Raw genomic sequence first — 19,016 nt, forward strand, 5'->3', positions numbered from 1 at the left:
GTTATTTCTAGAACAATTTAGAAGCTATTATACTTTTGAATATTGTTTTATATAAATAGATATCTTATTATATTGTTGAAAAGAACTACAAGCATATTACTGTCCAAAGATTTTTACAGCATCTTCAAGTGTAGTAATTTTTAATGTTAATCCGGATGTTAATTTTTCGGAATTCCGAATTTTTTATTTTTCGAAATTCCGATTTTTTTATTTTTCGGAATTCCGAATTTTTCGATTTTTCGGAATTCCGAATTGTTTTTTATTTTTCAAAATTCAGAATTATTTTAATTTTTCGGAATTCCGAATTTTACCAGACTTTTCAGAATTTCGAAATTTATTTTGAAAAATATAACAAGGAATGCTGATTTGTTTTATTTATTTGAATTTTGACCTAAAATTCAAGTTATTTTCCATTGGGGGACATTTTAATAGTAAGATCTGCCATCTTAGACTTTGTTTTACTGAAATGTTGTAGATATTAAATTTGGTAAGTAAAATGACAGCTCTGTTTTGTTTTTTCTTAGCCTTTCTCGACTCTCATCGATTCTTAGGAATCAATTGAACAAATTGAAAATTTACTCCGAAAAACTTGCTATTTTAGTAATAGATCCTTGAATCTCGTTTATATTCAGAAAATTAACTGAAACGACAATTTTCTGGTTTGACGACACAGTGTTAGCACTGATGATGGAAAGACCGAAAAGCTTTTGCTAATTTTAAATGTTGTTGTTTTTATTTTTAACAAGGATAATCACCATGATAATTGAGACCGATCAGTGTAATCATAGACGTAATTATTTCTATTACGTCCATGTTTGCACTAATTGCTCTCACACAAAGGTGCACCGGAAGATTTCCTTAATTAAATCCATCAAAGTCAAACAAAGAGAGTTATGATGGATGAATACACTGGTTTACTACAATTCTTTACGTTTGGCTACGTTTCGAGAGATTCTTCTCCCATCATCGGGCAATGTGGAGGATGTTTCGGGATGAGCTGGAGTTTTTACAAGATACTTCACTAATTGGTCATTTGCAGTGATAGAGATGACGCGTTCTTTAGAAAAAGTAATAAGATTCTTTTATTACATCTTAACGACCAACCAAATCAAATAAGAGCTTGTAAAAACTCCAGCTTATCCCGATGTTTTCCCCACTATTTGTACCTTTTGATTACCTATAATTATCAAGTGTAATTTCCTTACAAGGTGTGAATCCCCATGTTACCATGGTGTAAGGTAAATTATCTCTTGAATTTATGAGATTACTCATTACTCTGATTTCCATTTCGCCTCTCTGTCTGGATGTTAGGCACCCAAATATTGAGTAGAATGTATAAAATGCGCATGGAAATGCATATGAAACACGCAACAACCTTCTAATATTTCAATTGATTTTGCTTAAGGCTCCTTTATTTTGGAGGACTACATTTTTTGAAATCTAGCGATAGATTTTAGTTTCAATCTGGCGTTTGTGTAAAATCTATGCGCAGGTTTTCTGGATGGGAAATAACTCGTCGCATCAAAATAAGAAAGCCTTAAGTCCATTTTTTCAAAAATTGAGTTACGACCATACCGATGCTTTACACCCCATTTTTTATCGAATTTTTGGCTTAAATCCATCAAAAACCAACCTAAAGTGGCCTAATTTTAAGTTTTTTGAAAAATAAGAATTTTTATTTTTGAAATTTTCTCAAGTTAAGAAAGTCTTAAGTCCATTTTGGAGTTAAGACACTTTTTCACTGGAAATTTTTCAAATTTTCAGTTTCAATCAAGGAAATTTACATAGAAAAAAAGGTTTAAGTCCATTCTCGAAAAACATGCTATGAAGAAGCATTCATATCTCCGCAATGGTATAAGTGACAATGTTGATACTTTAGAACTTGAAAGATCTTTTTTCATTTATATTCATATAAAAAAAGCAGCTAGCTAGCCCAACATGGTCAAAAATGGCAGCCATTTCAAACCTTTAAACTTGATTTTCTCAAAACTACAAAAATGGACTTAAGGCTTTCTTATTTTGATGCGACGAACTAGTTTCATTTCCCATCCGGGAGTCTTGGCTCTAGCCCTTCGGGCTTGAAACTCAATGATCCATACATCACTCGAAATCCGTAAACATATTTGTTGTAATGGTTGTAATCAATAACTGCTTTCGTATGCATTAACTTTTACAAAAAACAATTCTCAATAACTTTAACGTCATGCAAATTGTAAAGAAAGTTTTAATTCCTTTTAATCATAATGAATGTTGTAACAAATAATTATTGTGTTGCTACATATTTTCTTACATTTTGTTTAACACACAACAACAACAACAACCTTCTTCTCAGAATCATGTCGGAACTCGATACTTTTTTTCGGGACACCCTGTAGAAAGTTTATGTGTGTGTTTGTCAACAATTAGTTCAGTATAAATGTGATTTAATGTAATGCGATCATTAAAGTGTTTTTACTCTGTTTGAAAGAGACGTCCATAAAAATGTTTTACAGGGTGTCCTGAAAGAAAGTATCGAGTTCAAACATGATTCTGAGTAGCAGGTTGTTGCGTGTGTTTAAAAGTTGAAGTGTTAAGTTAAATTAAAGTTAATTAAAGTCTTAATTACTGCGTTGCGTTAAAGAGATGAACCAGACATGCACACAAAACAAATTTCGTGTTCTGAAAAGGGACTTTTTTCAGGACACCCTATAGTGTAAGCATAACTTAGCGGTGGTGTTTTTTATATATCAAATATGTTTATTTTGACATGATTTCTAAGAATAACACTAAAACATAAATTCTATGAATCTCAGACAAGGAAGTTTTTCTCTTCCCCCATTCAGACTCGAGAATGAGAAATATACTCTTACAAAGTCTAAACAGAAATTTCCCAAATTCCTTTCAAAATATACCCCATTGATATTGAATGGTCAATTATTAATCACAAGTTTGCTGTACATTTATGAAAAACACTTACGTAGGGGTATTTTTTTCAAAAATTCTTGTAATATTATTTTAAAAGTTGACTTTTGGTCAATCCGTAAATTCCCTGGAACTCACCATGGTACTTATTTTCTCGAGATTATTTTTCTGTATAAAAAAACAGAATAGTTAGGCACTGACAACATAAACGTTGCGACCGTCAGCTTGAGTTGATTTGGTTTAGAGTCATTTTAACATACATTTCCTCACAGGTATTATAAAAGAAAAACTGCATCTACATCAGAACGACTGGTAAAGACTAAATAGTTGGTATCAACATAGATTTCTAGATAAAAACAAGTTATTGTGGTAAATTTTGGTATAACCTAACTATCAAAAGATTTTCAGAATTTTTTAAATTCCACGAACCGAAGCGATAAACAACTTACAAAACACTTACAGAAGATGTCATCAAATCTTGAAGATATCTTCAGCTCTTTTACTACTCATCACGCCCTCGAAAAATGGGCGATTGCTTATTTCTTGGGGCGGATGTTAACAGTTTTTTATAAGAAAAGTTTTAAATTATCAGAACACTTCTCATCTATCATATGGGACTTGGGTTGTGTAATTGTTATATATTTCGTCGGCTTCTTTGGTTTGTCTTACCCATTTAAACTGTTTCTAATTGGTATAAGTGGGGTGGCGACATGTTACTTCAGAAACAAACATTTCCGAGATGAGAAAAAAAAGCTTACTGTTTTGACAGTCTTCATCTATTTAGCAATATTTACAAACTTTCAAGTTGAAGTTTACACTTCAATCGCCATATTCTTTGCACTGACTCAATTTTTACGGAAGCCGGAATCATTGAAATTATGGTTACGCGAAATACGTGTAATTTGCGGACCAGTATACGTTATCATGGCTGCACTCGCTCGGAGTCGGTTTTTAGATTTCCAACGGTTTTACAATGATGGTTTTTACAATCAAATCTCTTTATTGGTATCGATTGTGATAACATTAATCTCAGCTATTTTTCTTCGACCTGACAATAATGAAACAATCAAATGTTGTTTCCCAAACGGAAAATATCCGAGTTTCAAAACGAGAAAAGTTCTTCATGGTGCGTTGATGACCTTTGGACTTGGTTTATTGATGATTGAGGTATCGTTTTCGAGTCTATCATTTTTGGTGATGTCTGTGGTGCTGGAAATCGGATTGGCCAATGTTGTGATGTATATTTTGGTCAAAATACCGATTTAACAAACTTTTACAAAATATTCTTCTTGTAGAAAAAACAACAATAAAAGCAGTTGAAATTAGAAAGATTTATAAAAAATGAAACATATTTTTACACACCCACCCAGATTAACACGTCCACTGCCAACTACGAATATAAATCGTAGTAGAGGTACTTCAAGGCCATAACATTTTATACAGAAAGTTTTGTTGCTTCTTTATTGAATTTTTGGTATCCATGTGAAATTCTGCGTCGGTTGATATATAATTGAAATGCATTTCAAGCAAATCTGAGGCCACATAAGCCTCTGAAAGTCATTTTAGTTGATAAAATCCCAAGAGATCAAATTTTCGATATCTGACAAAGGCTCAACAGTGAATATTTTTTCTAGGTGTGCGAGGTCTTTAAGATGAGTTCTAAAAACGCCGGGTAAAAGTATATCCAGGTATAATTTATGACGAAATGATTATCCGTAAATAGTAAATTATTCGATACTCGATTCTCTCAGCTATGATTAATTTCAAATCTTTGTATGATGATATAGAGTTATATGATTTTTTGGGACCCGCATTAAAAATTTAATATCACCATAATTAACTTTATTTTTATAAAGTTTGTTTTTTTAGTTTAGTCTTATCAATTTTGATTTATTAGAAATCTATCACATCTTTAGTTTTAATATACTTTATGATGCTCGCTGCAGATATTATTAGCAATAAATTATTCAATATTTATTATATCAATTATTTTGTTATTTGTAAGATTTGTCAATGATTTATATGATTGTAATATATTTTCTAACTTTAAATTTGTAAAAACACGTTTAAATTACCAAAAATGTAGAAATATTTTACTGATGATTTTATCAACCTAGACTAGAGTCTACTTCTGACTGAAATTTGCCTTCCGATGATTTTGATGGCGCTAAGTCCAGTGTGTGAAGTATACTAGAGGATATCACCATCTTGAATTCTTTCACTTTCATTTTTGAAATTATAAGAAAACAACAAAACAATAAAATATGTTCGAAAACCCCATCAAAGTTTATGAAACTATAAGAAAAACCTGAATCTAGTGGCATGGATTTGTACCACCTTTTTCGAATTTTCTTTGGCTTTGGACTTATTCCCATCCCTTAGATAATGATTTGTTTTAGACTAAAGCATAGTCTACATCCAGGCTATCAAAACACCCTGGTGTTGCGTTGGCGCTATCCAGTAAGCAACAAAGCCGATAATACACGCAGGAACGAGGTTAGTGCATCATATTTTGATATGAAAATAGAAAATATGAATATCGTTCGTAATTTTCGTAAAAAATTTGGGTGCAATATTGACGAAAAATGCAACATTTTAAGGACCAGTGTTTTAGTCCGTTGGATAGAGATAACTAATAACTTTAAACAGGATATGGGGAGACTCATCTATACTCTCTCGGTAGCAAGAAATCTATTTTGACTTACCTGGTGCCTGTATTGAGTGTTCTTCAGTTTTTCCAATTCTGATTCTAATGAGCTCTGGATAGAAATAAAAGGTTATTGATTTAATTGATTTATCTCAAATTAAAAAAATCGGGCTCCGTCACTTTTTGGGAATCACCATTTTGCATCACTGTGCAAAAAATCAGAAAAAACTAATGCGTAATGAGCCAATCCCAAGAAAAGCTAGACTGGGAATCCAGTCGTTTATAACGTTTTTGTTGAAAGCGGGAAATTTTTATGTCGGGATATGGTTAAAATAAACGACTGGGCTAAGGTGGTTTCCGTAGCTTACGGGAGTTCCAGCAGGGCCCGCAGATTTCTGCGGGGTGAGAAAACAATCATATACAACAAAATATATAAGCAAATAAAAATTTCAGCCAATGAGAATTTCTAATTGAAAGGAAAAAAAACAAACCAAAAAAAACCAACAAGACCCCCTGAAAATGTTATCCAAAAACATGCAAAAAGAGAATTTTTATGAAAAGTTTGTTGTGCACAAAATATTCTAGACGACTATATTGATGCTCCTGTCAAGTTTTCTACTTCCTATTTTTTACTGAGTTAAGTCGTCTAGCATGCTAGACTAAAGAAAAGCTAGTAACAGACGAACGAACGGACGAACATAGGTTAATTTAAATGAACTCCGAGGTAGGACCAAAAACAAGAAATAATAAACAGTGAGAGTATTGAGGAACTGTTCTAGTTTAATTTTTACAGAGAAATAAGAGTTGAACATAACTGAATATTTTCGAGGACAACTGACTGAATTAAAAAATGTACTTACAGTTTGCTTTCTTAGGTCTTCCACTAGTAATTTCGATTTTTCAAGCTCTTGTGCAACGTGCGACTAAAATGAATAGGAGAATCGGTAATAGTTGGATGGAGAGTCAAAATTCATTGTTAGCATGGAGAGACTAGATACAGACTACCGTAGGTTACTTTATTTGCATGGCTTGAACAGAGATTCTAGTCTACATTGTTTAAACTTGACAATGCTAATGCCCGTTTCCTTGAGAGAGAATCATAAATATGGCAACTTTTCTAACGCAAACATTAGCATATTAGTAAAATTCTTCCTCTCACCTTTTCATAACATTAACTAAGTGGGTAGTAAGCGTTATTATAGCCCTGCAATACAACTGTCAATCATTTTTAAGAAAACTGATTGGATGATTAATGTCACGTGGCCGGTCAATATTTCTCCATAGTGACCAGTTATGAAATTGACATCATTAAAATGTCAATTACTTTTATTACTTTATTTTTGCAGGGCTATAAATGGAAGACCTCAGAAGCCTGTCTCTCTTGCAAAATATCGACCTCGTTCGCTCGTATTGGACCTCGCTTCGCTCGTTCCAATACGTCGCGAACTCGGTCGATATTTTGCCAGAGAGACCGGCTTTTCGGTTAATAATCCATAACTAAATCCAACACCGAAGTGGCTTAAAATATGTTATTACTATGACAAACCTTTTCATCGATGCTTTGCATTTTTTCTTTTAGATGTTGCTGAAGTCGATCGTTGGACTCTGTTAAAAGTTTATCGACGGTATTCTTCAGCTTGTTGTTGTGATCTTCTGTCATCTGTTCACGTTCTTTGGACTAAATATGAAAGTGAGAGAGATTTGATTTTCAACATTCTAACATGGTTTTCTATTTAGCCCCCCTCTAAAGCAAGGCTGGAATCAAGTTTTCCTCTCATCCTCAGACTTATATCTTAATTGTAAATGAATGTTAACTTTGGATGAGGAAGATTGGATTATTGATTAAAATGGAAGAAATCAAAAAGGACTTTTACGAGGAGAGAATAAAAGAACAATAGGGATACCCTGGTGAGTTCGGCACTTAATTCTTCAATTTGAACATGCATGTTTTGTAGTTGTTCTTCTGCGGTAAAATTCCTTTCCTCAGCCTGTTAAAGAAAAAAGAAAATTAAGAGGAGGAAAAATTCACATCATTAGGAATGCTTGTTGGAGACTTCACAACCTATAGGTCTTTGACCAAGAACCTTTCCAACCAGTAGTAAGCATCAAGTATACACGCAGTTAACTCTCGCTAATTCCAACTCGAACGGAGAATCTAATTTGTTAAAGCTACCGAAAGATTCGAAGTATTTTACGAGGGTTTACCATTGGCACAGCCTTTGAATTAGTTCAAATTATAGAAAGATCCAAATAATTGAAGTTCGATTTTTAGCGAGAGCCCACTGTATCATTCTTCCAAAAATACTTACAGCGTTGAGAGCAGCTTTTCTATTCTCCAGCTCTTGTTGTATTTTAGGTAGTTCTTCAGCATGCTTCATGGTTTGTGAGCATTTCATCTCATAAAATTGACATTGTTCTTGCAGTGCATTGATCTTCTCGCTCCTCTGATAGGTGACAATGGATAAATAACTTTTGAAAAAACTGTATTTTTTAGAAGGTCACCTCAGCTGATTAAGCTCAAACCACGCTAAACTGCGTTAGATTATGATTGATAAAAAGGTTTCTAGATAACATGTGCTATAACCTGGGATAGCCGTTGATGAAAGAACAAAAAAAGATTAGAAACTAAGGTAATGATGGAAAATTTCTCATAAAGTAATCCAAGACTAACTCGAGAGTTAATATAAGTAGAAGCAAGTTAGTCGAAACATCCATAAATGTAGCATGTTCTGACCAAATTAAAGTAAATATATTAATCTGGTGGCTAGGAGTGAGGTATTCCCTTTTCTATTTACACTAGACCCAGAAGGTCGAATGCCGAGGTAGAACCCCACACCTACTCTCAGCTCCCAGTTACTTACCGCTTAGATCAGATTACCCAATCCGAGCTATTTATTTGCTGATTTGGCGGTGATGGGGGATCAAGCACACAACCCTTAGATGATAATACACTACCTACACTGACCTATCTGGCCAATTTATTTGGGATCAAACAAAATTACCTGTTCCATCATGGTTTGAAGACTTAAGATTTCTGCCCGATACTTTTCATGCTCATCGGCAGCTGCTGACAAGTCGTTTTGTGAACGTACATAACGTTTTTCTAATGTCATCATCCTCTCCTCAAGGTCACCTTTTTGTGCTAATGCCTGAAAGTGAGTAGTAAAAGAGTATAAGTTTTTTTTAACAATATTAGAAATAAGTTATTATCAATTACACGTTTAAAAATATAAGTACAAACTGTATAAGAACATAATGGTTCGATGGCAAAAATATTACGAACAAGTTAGGAAAATTCCAAGGCTTCGCAGACTCTAAACACCCAATTTCTCAGGAAATACGGAACGAAAATACTGACAAAATGTTAAGCACATCCGGAGGCTTGAAATACTTTGATGTTCTTATAAAACAACGTGTACACATTCTTTGAGGGGTATATTGGATCACATTGGGCAAGGCTTGCAACCTCCACATAAATTGTAGAGATCTTACTGAAGTGGGATCCTAAACTTTAGATAAACAAATTATTCTTGAGAAGAAAAGCTATTCATCATAATGCATAAGTTATTAGTTAAGATTGTATCATTTTCTCTACAGGATACATTTGTAAAAATCTGAATCTGCATTCTTGAAGATAACGCTTGTGATGAATATTTTTCATACTATAGAATTCTAGTATCAGGAAATCTAATAGATGATTAAAAAGATAAACAACAAGCAACCAGCTGTCAATGCACCTACTTCTTGCAGTTCTTTCTGAACCCTTTGATTATTCTCAAAAGAGTAATTAGCTTTTTTTGTTGTCGAGTTGATTTGCTCTTCAAGACTAGAAAATCTTTCTCTCGTGTCTTGAGATTCTTTCTGAGACTAAAAAAAAGCAAAAGAAATCGAGATTTAAGTTTTTGAATAACAAGTGATTACTGAGTCTCAAATCATTGACTAAAACAGCGAAGCATTGTGGGATTGTTTTGGGGGTATTACAATAGAATTCCCTCGAGGGAATTTGAGATTTCTATTGTAATACTCCCAAAACAACCCCACAATGCATCGCTTTTTTAGAAAAATCAAAAACTTCGATAAGATCTATTGTATTTTAACATAGGATGTACGTGAAGCTCTGTGTTCTGACGCGCCAAAAGGGTTTTTAATACCAACTTTTTTTTCAATGCCAACTCTTTTTTCAATAACAGCTTGTTTTTGATTGATAGAGGTCCGGAATTGTTGAGATGGAAAACTTGGAGTTAACAATTTTTGAGTTAGGAGTCTTTGAGTTACTTGTGTGAAAAATGCAAATTATGCATGGCCGCATGCCACTGACTCAACTCTAACTTGATTTTTTTTTACAAAAATTTTTTTTTAGTTAGCCACAGTTGATTCTCTTTATAAATTTGATTTTCAAGGGCTCAAATATTTTCTTCGAATTAGAGAAATATTCGAATTACAGAGAGTAATTTTTTCAATTTACAAAATATCACCATCATAGTAATAAATTTTCTTCATTTAGTTGATTTTTCACCGTGATATTCTTATAAGGACCATTCTTATAAAAAGAAAAGCGTGTATTAAAAAAAATTGGAAGGGAAGTTAACTCAAAATTTTTTTCTATAAGAAAAAACAAGAAAGCAAACTCTAAAATTATTATGGAAACGATCGCGTTAGAGTTGAGCGGCGTCATAATTTGCACCCGTTAAGATGTCATAATTTAGCTAACTCGAAAATCGTTAACTCAAAGTTTTCTAAATGGGCAATTCTGGGCCTCGTTAGAAAAGTTAGTATTGAAAAAAAAGTTGGTATCAAGAAAAAAAAGTTGATATAAAAGATAGTTGGTATTGAAAAAGAAAGTCAGTGTCGAAAAAAAAAGTTGGTATTAAACCCTTTTGGCCCGCCATACTGTGTAATGTTTTTTATTTTGCAAAGAAGAATATGAGATTTTGCTCTGCTTGGTATCAAGCACTGTTTGACAACACTTCCTTCATGATATTATCATAGTGCGGAAAGGTGTCTGATCCCCCCTTTCTTAAATGATCCCCCCTTCTTGGCATCCCCCAACCTTTAAAAATGCCTATCCCCCAAGGGTTTTGGGCTAAATTTTTTATGGTAAAAAGGGAAGGGAAACAGTAAAAATTTCAAATTTCATAACAGTGCTGTAAAATAATTTACAATATAATATGTAAAAGCCCCTCCTTCTTAAACGATCCCTCCCTCCTTGCTATCCCCCCCTTTTCAATGAAAATTTCTGATCCCCCCTCCTTCTTTACTTTTTTGGAAGGTGTCATCCTTAAGAAAGGGGGGGGGGTCCGAACTATGATTATTCTTTATGGTGAAAAGATCTACCCCAACAAAGCTACACGAGCCAAAATTTACCTTTTCCAGTTGATATTTCAAATCTCTAATTTTTTCTTGTAGCTCTTCAACTTTTTCAGAGTCTTCTGAACTTGGTCCGTCTATAACCTGTTAAGAGACAAAAAAGTTTTAGCTCATAACAATATATAATGATAGAAAAACAATTGTTCTTATTTCAAGCTTTTAGGTCACCGTTATTGTCTTCCATAAACTTTCATGTTACTCCATCATCTCATGAAAATTATAAGAAAAACATACATCGCTGTTACTTCGCAGACTCCTTCGTTTTTCACGAGCATATTCCAATTCTTGTTGCAAGTGCTCAATCTACAAAAAAGAAATGTGATCGAATAATTTTTATTCACACCTAGTTTTTTTTTTAAGATGAAATTTACAGTAGTACCAAGTTCTGTGAGGTGAGGGGTTGATTTTGATCAAAGGATTTTTATTTGGATCCCTATTTAAACATCAATAATAAATTTCCAGGAAACCTTTTAGCAATACATAAAGTTTGGCATAAAATATCATATAAAAATACCTCCTGATTTGCAGTTGATAGATCTTCCTCAAGAGAGTTGGCCTTCTCAACAGCCATCCTCAACCTTTCCCTAACCTAAAATATAAAATAATGAATAACAAGCTACCGTAAGTTGGTCTAATGTCGACAGTTTTAGAGATAGGAATAATAGTAAGTTAAGAATCACTGATAGACAAAAGATTTTTTCCTCTCTGGTCTCTAAGCAAAGAAATATAGTTTCCATAATAAGCAATTTTGACCTTTCTACTATTCCTATCTCTAAAGAAGGGGTGTCCGGATTAGAAGAGAGATATCGACATTAGACCAAGTTACAGTACATGCTGAATGGACTTACCTAAAGATTGATATGATAATAAAATAGGAAAAATATGGCAACAATAGTAAGAAAATGCAACCTAAATGACAAGTTTGTAGCACTTTTCAATCAGGAGATGGGTTAATTTAGGTCCAAAAATGGAGAATTTTTTTGTTTGTAATGATTTTAGATTTAAATATTTAACTTGACTGTTAAAAATATAAAAGTAACATTGAAAAATAACCTTTTCATCTAAAGCCTTGTGGTGCTCAAAAAGGGATTTCAGAGCTTTCAGTACTTCAACTTCTGACGATACTCCAGCTGATGATTGTGCTTGACGTTTGACCACTGTCATCCTTAGTGATCTCTCATGTCTCGACACTAAGCTTTCAAGATGCTCTAATAGAAGCTAAAAGTAAAGGAATATATTATATTTCAATTATTGCAGATATTGCATGTCTTTCATTAGATATTGCAATTTATTAACTCTCACATTGCATTGATGCATGTAACAATACATTGGACAGTGCACTAACTGATGTGATATTACACAGTTGTGAATAACATAGAAAATTATAGATTATGAAAAAAGGTTTAACAGGTATACAGGATAATTTCCAAGCACTTTTCCTTACCATCGTTTAGGTATTAAAAATTGAGTTTCAATGATTGAAGAAAGTTTTTCATGGTTTCAGCCCCCCCCCCTTAAAATAAGGGGGGACTTAAATTTTTGAAAAAAGCTTTAAGGGGTCAAATTTTTGGAAAATCTGAAGTAAGGGGGGGCTAGGGCTTAAGGGCACCAAAGAAACAAATAAATATTATCTGAGGGGGGAGTAATTTTTGACAGTTGAGAAGAATTTCCTATTCTTATTTCAGACTCAATTCTTTTCTCAAGAATCTGTATTTCAGCCAAATGCATTAAAATTTGATTTTTTTTCAAATTCGAATGTTTCTAAAATCTAATCGAATATCTTGTAAAATCGAATGTTTTCTAAAATCGAATGTTTTCTAAAATCGAATGTTTTCTAAAATTGAATGTTTTCTAAAATCGAATGTTTCCTGAAATTGAAAAAAATGATCTCTTTAAAAACAAACCTTTGTTTATTTTATGTTCGCTTTGTCAGATTTATGTTATGGAGAATATTTACAAATATGGTGTAGAAAAATTGCAAAATCTAATAAACTTTTTTAGCTGCTCATAAGATTCTTATCAAGGTTTACAAGTTATGTTTGCTGTTGGTAAAAAAGATGAAAAATTGTTGTTTTTTGCATTGCTACTCTTGTTTGTCTTGTTCGTCTTGTCTACTTCACACGGTTTGCAATTCGAGTGTTTTTTAAATTAGATGACGAATTACTTCTTTTTTATTCTTTTATGTAATCTGTTTTTTTAGTATGATAACAAACTTTTTTAAAAAAACTAATAATAATGAAAATGCTGCTCCAGATGATGAACCAGCCCCTAAAAAGGCAAAAAAGGAACACAAGAAGCGCAATTCGGAAAACGGGTTTTGCCCAAAGATAACAAAAGAAAGGGTGGAGAGAATGGCATTAAGCAAGGAGTCGGGGAAATGGAGGAATTTTGAAGAAATTACAGTAAATTATACTTTAAACATTTTTAATATATGATAGCAGTGATCTTTTACTTATTTTGTTGTTAGAAAAATATTTGCTTTGATAAAAACCGTACTCATGATACACAATATTCTCTAAATTTGCTGCATTTCTTCAAACTTGAAACATTTAAAATTTAAGGGGGGACATTAAAATATTGGAGTGAAAATTAAGGGGGGAGTACCTTTTAAGGGGCAGCTTTAATAAATTTTGGAAGATAAGGGGGGGAAAATGGATAAGGGGTAAATTTCTGTTTTAAGGGGGGACTGAAATCATGGATGAAACCATGGTTTTTGCCCTCTAAACGTCCTAAATAGGTGATTTCTTGCATCTTATAGCTTAAAAATTCTAACTTAAAATTATGAAAAAACAACCTTAAATTTGAAATGCTTTGGAGGAGTTTAATGTGAATGTTGATGTCAATCCTTATCTTTTGATAAAAGCAATACTTTTATTTTGAACTAAATAAACTAATCTCATTTCCATATCTTTGAAGAAGGTAAATTTGAAATAAGGACTTTAAAGTTTAATTTGAAATAAGGACTTTAAAGTTTCATTGCAACCAAGCTATACTTTCTATCACCACAAACCTTTTTTTTGATGTATCAAAAAATCTACTAAATTTAGTGATAAATCATAAAATCAGAAATCAGAGCCACGGTAGTTTTCAGTAAACGAAGAAATGTATCTTATACTTACACCTATTTACAGCTAAAATATAAACAATGCAATGGTTAATACAAAATACCCAGTTGTGAAGGGATTGTTTGATAACGTTTGTCTATAAATCAAAAGGAGCATCTTATTTATCAGCACAAAAAAAAAACTTTAAAGCTTCCACGAGTTCCTTCAAGTTTTCGCACCTTCATTTCTCTACTTTGGATAATTTACCTTTCACATTTTTTTCTTTGCAAAATCGAGTTTGAGAACTCAATTCAAAATTGAGAGGAAGGCCTTAATAAAAAAATGTCATGCTTACTTTTGTGTTTGATCGTTCTGCCTTCAGCTCAAATATTTCTTCATTTCTTTCAATCATTTTTTCTCTTATCTGGTACAACTCTTTTGAAACAGAGACAAATTCCTGAGAAAAAAATTGGGAGAAAAAAATACAACATGTTTCATAACTTGAAATTTTGCAGACATTTACCAAGTATTGGATAGTTTTTTAGTACCATGACCATTGTGTTCTTACCATGTTAAAAAAATCGAGCAAGACCTGATTGGGTTTAAAATTCTGTTACCTCAGCAATAGGAACTCGTTGATCTTTCAATCTTCCTATGATTGAGTCATCTGCGTTTTTGCCTTCGTAAGACATCAACTTTTTGATCAAATTGTCTCGATCAAGTTCACACTGTAAAGATTATAACAAAAAGAGTGACTTTATTAAAACAAATTAATTTTAGCAGTCATCAAAACAAAACAGTCAGTAAAAATTGGGAATAAAATAAAACCTACTTAAGTATCCAATAAAATAAAATGTGAAACTAGGACTTTACCTTCTGAAGAACCAAATCAAATCCTTTTAAAAGTGTATCACGCTCAAGCTCTGCCTCTTTCAAATTATTTTTACTATTTGTCAATGATTCTTGAGTTTCCCTTAAAGTTTCCATTAACTTGTCTCGTTCATCCAACATATTGACCATTAACTGCTCAAAATTATTATCCTCCATACTGCCATCCCCTGGCATATCACCATCCTCTGAGAGGGTTGGCATGATATCGCAAATCATGTTGATAATTCTACCTATTTACAGTTTATTTACAATTTGTGAATTTCCAAGTTTCTTCAAAAGGACATTACAGCCCTTATCAATGGGTGCATTGATTCCATGAACATCATAAATGTATTTTAAAGTAGCAGCATATTGGTTTTTACATCATACTGCACGTAGATAATCAATTAATTGCCTTCTTAGCTGTGAACATAACTAAATTTAAAGACATAAAAATCAAAAACAGGAAACCTAGATGAAATATATGATAAAATTTCATTTTATAGTTGAAAATGTTCACCAGAGTGGATGATATTTTATTTTAAGTCCCACACACAATTACGAGAAAGTGAGAAATAAAAGTCTAAAATATAATCAAACTGACAGTTTCTCAACTTTCTAATCTATTTTTCTGTGTTTTATTGAATCTCTGTTCATCCAGCGACTTACAAATACAATCCATCAATGTCATGTCTTTTCACTGGATGTATGATAACATGAATAGCCAATTACTTCAGTTCTCCATTGGAGAGATTTATTAAGAAACATTTTTCATCAATTTTCTCGGCATCTAGTGGGTGCTTGCCTGACTAAGCAAAACTAGAATTTTATTTTGATAAACTTTTTTTAGTTTCTTTTTACAGGAGAACACATTATTTCTTTTTCCAGTTTTTTAAACTGAAGTCTTATGTTAGTTATGGTGTGTCCGGGCGTTTGTTGTTTGTTCTAACAATGCTTTTGTTTATTCCATGTGCGCTTGATCGCAGACATTTTTATACAATTGAAATAGAAAGAGAGAAAAAATCAAGAGTGTAAAAAAAATCTAAAAATGTGAGAAAAAATATTTTGCCTCCGGCTGGATGAGTTTTTTTTTAGTCGCCCGCATTTCCGGAAACAAGACTACTTTTTTTGGCCTTACGGAATCATTACCCAACTATGACTTGCCAGAAATCACCAAAAATCAACCAAACTTAAGCAATATTGACTTCTCATTGAAAGATATCATCAAGAGACCAACACTTTATCCTCCGATGCAGCAGTAGGACCAGATGGCTTCCCTGTAATTTTCTTAAAATAACAATCAAGTCAGGTCAAGTCACAGATTGCAGCGCCACTCTCTCTAATCTGGAGAAATATACTTCACAAAGGCTATAAATCTCAACTTTTGAAAACCAGTTTCATTTCACCCATCTTTAAAAAAGGCAATCTGAAATTATCAACCTGTAGTATTAACTTTGCGTGTAACTTAGATTTTTGAGAAGATTGTCAGAAAAACACTACAAAATCAACTTGAAAACAACCACTTTAAACGATAAGGGGAGCCTTTCAAACTCAGACTTGCCACAGAAAAGTCTGAATTTGGAAGGCTTCCCTAACCAACACGGATTCAGGTATGGAAGATCATGTCTTAGCCAACTACTATTACACACAGAACAACTCATCAATCACATTGAAAAAGAACATAACGGTGACGTTATTTATCTTGCCTTTAGCATGGCATTTTATTGTGTAGATCATACAATTATTACTCCATAAGATTGAAAGAAATTGTATCACTGGCAAATTAGTGCAATGGGTCAGATCTTTCACTACTGGTTGGATGCAACAAGTATCTGTTGACTACATCCTCTTCAAAAAGGCAGAAGTCATTTCTGGCGTTCCCAAAGGATCAGTACTGGGATTGCTCCTCTCTTCTTGATAATCCATGATATTTACACCAACATCCTACATTCATTTCAATCTTCATTTGCTAAGGATACACCTTTAATGAAAGGAGATCTCTAGTAACACTGATGTTTAATTTCTTCAAAACGACCTTGATTTGATGTATCAAAGAACATCATTACACAACATGCAGCTCAAACACATCAAATTACCTTTCAGACTCCCCAATCGAAACCAAGATGGATGTGAAGGATTTAGGAGTCACTCTAAATGTGAACATGACCAGGGGGGGTCAAGCAGTTAATCCAGAACATCATCCGTATTAACTGATTTTGGATGATATTTAGGACCACCCACCCATTCTGACACTTAATCCACACTGGATTTACTGTTTTTCAGTCACAATCTTTGTATACCACCCCCTAAAACAGTCCTCTGTGGCATTTTGGCATGCATTAAGTTATTTTAATTGATGTTGGTCGACTTTCTAAGTAATTTTAACTTTTTTTGGAGCACGATTCTGTGTGACGATCAAAATTTGTAATCAAAATTTTTAAGTAAAAGCTGGTTTAAAACAAACCATTTTGATAAAAAGGTTATACAAGCTTGCAAGCAGGCTGTTCCACCTGAAATATATTTCGCAAATTGTCTACCATTTTTAATCTGTTTTAATCAGATTTTTGTTTACAAAAAAAGGGGCAAATCACCCGATTTTATAACAGCTTGAAAATTAGTGAAAACGGAATTCGTAAACAAAGCAGGAGAAAGTTAAAGCAAGACTTTGATGCAATTTGACGTTTTAAAGACAGAAGAAGAGGCAAAAACGAGCATGAATCAGAATAAATGAATTTTACAGAATGACAGGAAATGCAGTTAGTCCACTTTTTTTTCCCAGAATTCTTTCAGAGACCACCCCTTTGGCAGTTAATCCACTCTTGGATTAACTATATTTTTCAAAATTTGAAAATGAACCACCACGGTCAAAACAGGCATAGCGTTTTGGATTAACTGCTTTAACCCCCCTCCCCTGACATGACATAATATTCAGCAAACACATCACAAACTAGATTGAGAAAGTCAAAAGAATCATTGCTTGGATCCTTTGAATTTTCAAAACAAGAGATTGTCATGTAATGCCAACTCTTTGGAAAGATTTCACTCCACTCACACATTGACTATTGGGCTCTTCCAGTTAAAGTATGTTACAGGGACAGCAGATTTTCGAGGTAATGCAATGTAATGTAATGTAATTTCTAATACAAAATCAACTTTTTGGTGGAAAAATCTGGAATTTCCTATATTTTTTTGAACATTTCCGCATATTCTATGGGATTTACAAGGGCAGTTAGGGAAACCATCCAGGATCCTGCCATTCTATAAGCCGGCAAAAACTAAATGACACTTGTAAACTTAAGTTTCTTACCATTTCCATCGAAAACAACCAAAAACATTGCTACTTCCCAAAGCAGGTGACCAAAACAAATTATCTTCCAAAATTATGGCTCCCTTTTGGATCTATTGTTAAAGCCATCTAAAATGGTGGAAAGAGTTGCGGAAAGACAAAGGCACACGCTGAGTCGAGGGTGGTAACGCCAAAACGCCCAATATGATCTTCCAACAGAAGGCGAGTTAGTTGCCGCGCAAGTTACGTCATTCACTTCACCGCATCATTAATTATAAGAATATCTTATGTGCTTTTAGTAAACTTCAAGTGCTTCATTGAAAATGAAGAAGGTACTGTCAACTGCTCAAACTTGGACTATCTGACACAACATGGGACGACAATTCGGCCATCATTTCACCGAACCTCCAAAGTCATTTGATTTAAGTTAAGGAACGGCGTATTAAAAAATACACGATTTCTCTTTCGATTTTACAGTAAGTGAAAATACAGACCAGATATGCAACAGTCCCATGTTTTGACCAATCGTCCCAAGTTAGAATAGTTGACGGTAAGAAGATAAAAAATGCGCTGGATAATTTTCATTGTAACAGTTTGGTCAATCATCGCTGAAAGTTTGAAAAAGTTTTTCCGACACAAAAGAAAATGCCAGCCAATTAAAAGCACAGTGTGCTTATACTTACTATGTTTGCTACATCGTCCTAGGCTAAAATAAGTGCGAAAAGACATGAACGCCATTTTTTGTGTGACGTTATGATTTTTTTATTGCGGCCGCGTACAGGAACTCGCCAAATGTTCCTAACTGAAGGGTTTGAATAAAAAATTGAGTGTGATTTCAATAGCACTTTGAAAAATTGACAGGATTGCCTAGTGCAGCCGAGTGGTTTTTTCATCTGAAAAT

The 19,016-nt window shown here is 33.3% G+C and overlaps 1 protein-coding gene across 1 annotated transcript in view; it reads right to left on the reverse strand.

The window, feature by feature from the left end:
- LOC136800479 (liprin-alpha-2-like) overlaps positions 1–15,266 on the reverse strand; it is a 42,249-nt gene extending 26,983 nt beyond the window's left edge. The window contains exons 1-14 of the mRNA XM_067057138.1: positions 14,833–15,266; positions 14,577–14,687; positions 14,315–14,416; positions 11,969–12,133; positions 11,430–11,504; positions 11,150–11,218; positions 10,913–10,999; positions 9,290–9,415; positions 8,551–8,697; positions 7,858–7,992; positions 7,453–7,536; positions 7,095–7,226; positions 6,409–6,471; positions 5,607–5,660 (exon numbers count right to left, since the gene is read on the reverse strand). Coding sequence (XP_066913239.1) covers positions 5,607–5,660; positions 6,409–6,471; positions 7,095–7,226; positions 7,453–7,536; positions 7,858–7,992; positions 8,551–8,697; positions 9,290–9,415; positions 10,913–10,999; positions 11,150–11,218; positions 11,430–11,504; positions 11,969–12,133; positions 14,315–14,416; positions 14,577–14,687; positions 14,833–15,066 — 1,584 coding nt within the window. The 5' untranslated portion in view covers positions 15,067–15,266. The remainder of the gene's footprint in view (positions 1–5,606; positions 5,661–6,408; positions 6,472–7,094; positions 7,227–7,452; positions 7,537–7,857; positions 7,993–8,550; positions 8,698–9,289; positions 9,416–10,912; positions 11,000–11,149; positions 11,219–11,429; positions 11,505–11,968; positions 12,134–14,314; positions 14,417–14,576; positions 14,688–14,832) is intronic.
- Positions 15,267–19,016: the final 3,750 nt, after the last annotated feature.

The sequence above is a fragment of the Clytia hemisphaerica genome, unplaced genomic scaffold (assembly GCF_902728285.1).
Source record: "Clytia hemisphaerica strain Z4C2 unplaced genomic scaffold, Clytia hemisphaerica genome assembly, whole genome shotgun sequence".
NCBI lineage: Eukaryota > Metazoa > Cnidaria > Hydrozoa > Leptothecata > Clytiidae > Clytia > Clytia hemisphaerica.